The following is a 6,586-nucleotide window of genomic DNA, read 5'->3' as shown; positions in this document are numbered from 1 at the left end:
GATTTGGTGTCTCAGTGTAAGTGGTCCCTGGATTTGATGTCTCAGTGTAAGTGGTCCCTGAATTTGGTGTCTCAGTGTAAGTGGTCCCTGAATTTGGTGTCTGTGTAAGTAGTCCTGGATTTGATGTCTCATTGTAAGTGGTCCTTGGATTTAGTGTCTCAGTGTAAGTGGTCCCTGTATTTGGCGTCTCAGTGTAAGTGGTCCCTGAATTTGGTGTCAACAGCAACTTACATTTATATAGCACATTTAACATAGTAAAGTGTCCCAAGGCACATATAAAAAAACATGTTTGACACCGAGTGACAGAATGAGATAGGAGGAAAGATGACCAAAAGCTTCACCAAAGAGGCAGGTTTTAAGAGAATCTTAAAAGAGGAGAGAAAGGGGGAGAGGCGAAGAATCTTAGGGAGGGAATTACAGAGCTTAAGGCCATGTTCTCTTTCACACATACTCTCCAAACCCTCTCTTACCCCAACTCCTCTTTTCTCCCTACTCTCCAAACCCTCTCTTACCCCAACTCTCTAACCATTCCCAACTCCTCTTTCACCCCTACTCTCTAACCCCTCCTCATCTTCCATTCATTTCAATTGAAAATAGAAAGGTTGTACCAGTGAGGATTTGAAATATATTTACAACAGATTCTAGATGTTCTTAAAGTTGGGATCTTTCTCTATCACTCGAGGAGTTAGATAACAGACTTTCTCCTGTGAATATAGTACTGGGTTATTGGGCCGTGCTGTGTTTACTTGTTCATCTTGTTGACTCTAAACCTTTGCCAATTATTTGATGTGATCAGTATACTTGTATGTATTTTTTTTTAAATACACTTGGAGTGGATTCAAATTTAAATTGAACCCAGGTTTGCAGGCATGATGCTCTATTCACACATCGAAGGTGAGAGAGATGCTGTGGGGCACATACTAAGTCCAGTAGCTGAAAGTGATTGGCAGACTGGGTTTTGTGTTTAGTGATCCTGGGCGTGTTACCGATACCTTCCCTGGATCCCAAGGCTAGGAGAGGCACTCTGGAAGGTATGGGGAGCTGGGAATTGTCCCTGAGAGTAACTGAAGGTCTGAGAACTGAACTAATCTAGAGTCAGAAAGGAGAAAAGGCTCAAAAATGGTAGTATAGTATTAGGCCGTCCCTCGTATCGAGGATGACCCACTTCCACACCAAAAATACATGAGTTCACAAGTGTTTCAATGAGGAATCTGACATTCTTGGTCCCGAACTACATACTGGAGGGTGGAAGATGCCTGTGCGTGGATTCTTTTAACATGGGGTGGCCGTTGTACACCAGCCACTACACGGGCTTGACAGAGCTAGGTCTTGATCCAGTGGCAAGGGTTAACCAAGACGACTGGAGACCAAGCTCTGCTGCACGGACCTAGTGCGCACACAGGCTTCTACTATCCACAGATCGCAGTGTGGGCTGGCCCGTGCTGCCCCTGGGCCCTCGCCTCTCCTGGGCCCCGATCACGACGCTCCTTGTCCCCGATCAAAAATGGAGCAGTGAGTAACAGGACATCAATTAGTCTCCTCTTATCTTGGAGACATCAAATATCAACACACTGTTATTTGAAATATCAAAATATTAAACTCCAGGCTAGTTGAAGGGTTATTAACATCAACAGAAATAAACGGCAACTAACAGAATGAATATGATTCAGTAGGATGTGAATAACAGCAGCAACAACAGCAGAATCCAAACCCTGCAGTCACTTGTGAACTCGCTGGTGTCTCAGTAGGTTGGATGACTGAGTGAATCCCTCCCCACACACTAAGCAGGTGAACGGCCTCTCCCCAGTGTGAACTCGCTGGTGTTTCAGCAGGTTGGATAACTGAGTGAATCCCTTTCCACACTCCAAGCAGGTGAACGGTTTCTCCCCAGTGTGAACTCGCTGGTGTGTCAGCAGGTTGGAAGAGTGAGTGAATCCCTTCCCACACTCAGAGCAGGTGAACGGCCTCTCGCTGGTGTGAACTCGCTGGTGTGTCATCAGGCTGGAAGAGTGAGTGAATCCCTTCCCACACTCAGAGCAGGTGAATGGCCTCTCGCTGGTGTGAACTTGTTGGTGTTTCACCAGGTTGGATGAACAAGTGAATCTCTCCCCACACTTTGAGCAGGTGAACGGCCTCTCCCCAGTGTGGACTCGCTGGTGTACCAGCAGGTTGGATGAGATACTGAATCCCTTCCCACACACAGAGCAGGTGAATGGCCTCTCCCCAGTGTGAACTCGCTGGTGTGTCAGCAGGTTGGATGACTGAGTGAATCCCTTCCCACACTCAGAACAGGTGAACGGCCTCTCCCCAGTGTGAACTCGCTGGTGTGCCAGCAGATAGGATGAGGTAGTAAATCCCTTCCCACACTCAAAGCAGGTGAACGGCCTCACCACAGTGTGAACTCGCTGGTGTGTCAGCAGGTTGGATGAGGTAGTGAATCCCTCCCCACACACAGAGCAGGTGAACGGCCTCTCCCCAGTGTGAACTCGCTGGTGTATCAGCAGGCTGGATGACTGAGTGAATCCCTTCCCACACACAGAGCAGTTGAATGGTCTCTCCCCAGTGTGAACTCGCTGGTGTGTCAGCAGGTTGGATGACTGAGTGAATCCCTTCCCACACACAGAGCAGGTGAATGGTCTCTCCCCAGTGTGAACTCGCTGGTGTGTCAGCAGTTGGGATGAATGAGTGAATCCCTTCCCACATATGCAGCAGGTGAACGATGTCTCCCCAGTGTGACTGCGTCGATGAATTTCCAGCCTTGATGGATAATTGAATCTCTTCCCACAGTCCCCACATTTCCACGGTTTCTCCGTGGTGGGGGTGACCTTGTGTCTATCCAGATTGGACGATCAGTTGAAGCCTCGTCCACACACAGAACACGTGTACGGTTTCTCCCCGCTGTGAATGGTGCAATGTTTTTTCAGGTTGTATAACTGGTTAAAGCTCTTTCCAAGGCAGTGCACTGGAACACTCTCACTCAGGTGTGTGTGTGTCTCAGTGCTTTACCAGTCACAATGATGTTTGAAATCTGTTCCTACTGACAGAACAGACAAACATTTCTCCTTCCAGATTCAAAGTCCGATGATATTCAGGTCCTGAGTAATCGAATGATTCCGTCAGATCTTGACGTGATGTTTGGTTTCAGTTTCCCATCTGCAAATCCTGCCGTTCTAATACCTGTAAAAGGAGTTTACAAAAATAATTACTGCAAGTACCGAACAGAAATTCAGAACAGATAATTCTAGATTCCATCGAACATTCATTCCTCTCTTGTTCCTCCCATTCACTCTCCATCCTCCCTGTGCTGAAATTCAAACACATCACACATCTGAAGACAACATGCCCTCTGCTCCCAGTTTTCACCACCAACTCTGTCTGGGTTCAGTTCTACACTCACTGGTTCCCCTCCCTCTCCTCCCCTGAAGGTGCTGACTCTGGCTGGGTTCAGTTCTACACTCACTGGTTCCCCTCCCTCTCCTCCCCTTAAGGTGCTGACTCTGGCTGGGTTCAGTTCTACACTCACTGGTTCCCCTCCCTCTCCTCCCCTGAAGGTGCTGACTCTGGCTGGGTTCACTGGGACCCTGTAGCCCCGCCCACACATTGTTCTTTTGCAAAGATGGCCACGCATGCGCTCTACATCGTGATGAATCTCTGTGGCGGTGCACAAACCCGCAGCTTTATGTTATTTTAATAATAATAACTTTTATTTATAAAGCGCCTTTAATGTAGTACAATGTCCCAAGGTGATTCATAACAGTGTTACAAGATGAGTAAGCCAAACATCTGTTGCAGGACATTTGGAAAAGCATAATTGAGTCAAGCAAAGTCAGCATGGTTTTATGAATGGCAAATCGTGTTTGACAAATTTGCTGGAGTTCTTTGAGGATGTAATGAGCAGAGTGGATAAAGGGGAACCAGTGGATGTGTTGTGTTTGGATTTCCAAAAGGCATTCGATAAGTTGCCACATAAAAGGTAACTGCACAAAATAAAAGTTCATGGGGTTCAGGGTAATATGGCTAGAGGATTGGCTAACTAACAGAAAACAGAGAATCGGGATAAATAGGTCATTTTCCGGTAGGCAAACAGTAACTAGTGGGATCGGTGCTCCCACCGTTTAACTAATTTACTGGAATTCTTTGAGGATATAACGAGCATGGTGGATAGAGGTGTACCGATGGATGTGGTGTATTTGGATTTCTAAAAGGCATTCGATAAGGTGCCACACAAAAGGTTACTGCAGAAGATAAAGGTACGCGGATTCAGAGGAAATGTATTAGCATGGACAGAGAATTGGCTAACTAACAGAAAGAAAAGAGTCGGGATAAATGGGTCCTTTTCAGCTTGGCAATCAGTGTTTAGTGGTGTGCCACAGGGATCGGTGCTGGGACCACAACTGTTTACAATATTCATAGATGACCTGGAAGAGGGGACAAAGTGTAGTGGAACAAAATTTGCAGATGACACAAAGATTAGTGGGAAAGCGGGTTGTGTAGCGGACACAGAGAGGCTGCAAAGAGATTTAGATAGGTTAAGCGAATGGGCTAAGGTTTGGCAGATGGAATACAATGTTGGAAAATGTGAGGTCATCCACCTTGGAAAAAAAAACAGTAAAAGGGAATATTATTTGAATGGGGAGAAATTACAACATGCTGCGGTGCAGAGGGACCTGAGGGTCCTTGTGCATGAATCCCAAAAAATTAGTTTGCACGTGCAGCAGTTAATCAGGAAGGCGAATGGAATGTTGGCCTTCATTGCGAGAGGGATGGAGTACAAAAGCAGGGAGGTCCTGCTGCAACTGTACAGAGTATTGGTGAGGCCGCACCTGGAGTACCGCGTGCAGTTTTGGTCATCTTACTTAAGAAAGGATATACCAGCTTTGGAGGGGGTACAGAGACGATTCACTAGGCTGATTCCGGAGATGAGGGGGTTACCTTATGATGATAGATTGAGTAGACTGGTACTTGACTCATTGGAGTTCAGAAGGATGAGGAGTGATCTTATAGAAACATTTAAAATAATGAAAGGGATAGACAAGATAGAGGCAGAGAGGTTGTTTCCACTGGTCGGGGAGACTAGAACTAGGGGGCACAGCCTCAAAATACGGGGGAGCCAATTTAAAACCAAGTTGAGAAGGAATTTCTTCTCCCAGAGGATTGTGAATCTGTGAAATTCTCTGCCCAAGGAAGCAGTTGAGGCTAGCTCATTGAATGTATTCAAATCACAGATAGAGTTTTAACCAATAAGGGAATTAAGGGTTATGGGGAGTGGGCGGGTAAGTGGAGCTGAGTCCACGGCCAGATCAGCCATGATCTTGTTGAGTGGCGGAGCAGGCTGGAGGGGCTAGATGGCCTCCTCCTGTTCCTAATTCTTATGTTCTTATGTGCTGTGGCTTCAATTATTTACAATCTATACTAATGATTTGGATGAAGCGACCGAGTGTAATGTAGCCAAGTTTGCTGATGATACAAAGATGGGTGGGAAAGCAAGTCGTGAGGACACACAAAATCTGCAGGGGATATAGATAGGCTAAGTGAGTGGGCAAACATTTGGCAGATGGAGTATAATGTGGGAAAGTGTGAGGTTGTCAACTTTGGCAGAAAAAATAAAAAGCAAATTATTATTTAAATGGAGAAAAATTGCAAAGTGCTGCAGTACAGAGGGACCTGGGGGTACTTGTGCATGAAACACAAAAAGTTAGTATGCAGGTACAGCAAGTAATCAGGAAGGCAAATGGAATGTTGGTGTTTATTGTAAGGGGGAACAGAGTATAAAAGCTGAGAAGTCCTGCTACATCTGTGCAGGGTACTGGTGAGGCCACACCTGGAGTACTGCATACAGCTTTGGTGTCTGTATTTAAGAAAGGATATACTTGCATTGGAGGCTGTTCAGAGAAGGTTCACTCGGTTGATTCCGGAAATGAAGGGGTTGACTTATGAAGAGAGGTTGAGTAGATTGGGCCAATACTCATTGGAGTTCAGAAGAATGAGAGGTGGTCTTATTGAAACATATAAGATAATGAGGGGGCTCGACAAGGTGGATGCAATGAGGATATTTCCACTCACAGGGGAAACTAGAACTAGAGGACATAGTCTCAGAATTAGGGGTCGCCCATTTCAAACTGAGATGGGGAAAAATTTATTCTCTCAGATGGTTGTAAATCTGTGGAATTCTCTGCCCCAGAGAGCTATGGTGGCTGGGTCATTAAATATATTTAAGGTGGAGATAGACAGACTTTTGAGCGTTAAGGGGATAAAGGGTTATGAGGAGCGGGCAGGGAAGTGAAGGTGAGTTCATGATCAGATCAGCCATGTTCTTATTAAATGGCGGAGCAGGCTCGAGGGGCCAAATGGCCTACTCCTGCTCCTATTGTTATGTTCTTATGTTCTCATTACACAATACCAAATCTAAGATAGCCTGCTTCCTGGCTGGTTCCGAAAAGTACTGTTCAAGGAAACTATCCCGGATACACGCTATGAATTCTTCCTCAAGGCTACCTTGGCCAATTTGATTTTTTCAATCAATAAGAAGATTAAAATTTCCCATGATTATTCCTGCTCCTTTTTTACAAGCCTCCATTATTTCTTG

At 45.7% G+C, this 6,586-nt stretch overlaps 1 protein-coding gene across 1 annotated transcript; it reads right to left on the bottom strand.

Moving 5' to 3' along the window:
- Positions 1–1,268: 1,268 nt before the first annotated feature.
- Positions 1,269–2,831, bottom strand: LOC139274068 (zinc finger protein 229-like; the record flags this gene model as incomplete). Its single annotated transcript, XM_070891119.1, has 1 exon — positions 1,269–2,831. A coding segment is annotated over one exon (1,113 nt), but the record flags the coding sequence as incomplete, so codon positions are not given.
- Positions 2,832–6,586: the final 3,755 nt, after the last annotated feature.

Source organism: Pristiophorus japonicus, chromosome 9 (genome assembly GCF_044704955.1).
Source record: "Pristiophorus japonicus isolate sPriJap1 chromosome 9, sPriJap1.hap1, whole genome shotgun sequence".
Lineage (NCBI taxonomy): Eukaryota > Metazoa > Chordata > Chondrichthyes > Pristiophoridae > Pristiophorus > Pristiophorus japonicus.
This window is presented reverse-complemented; position numbering and strand designations above follow the sequence as displayed.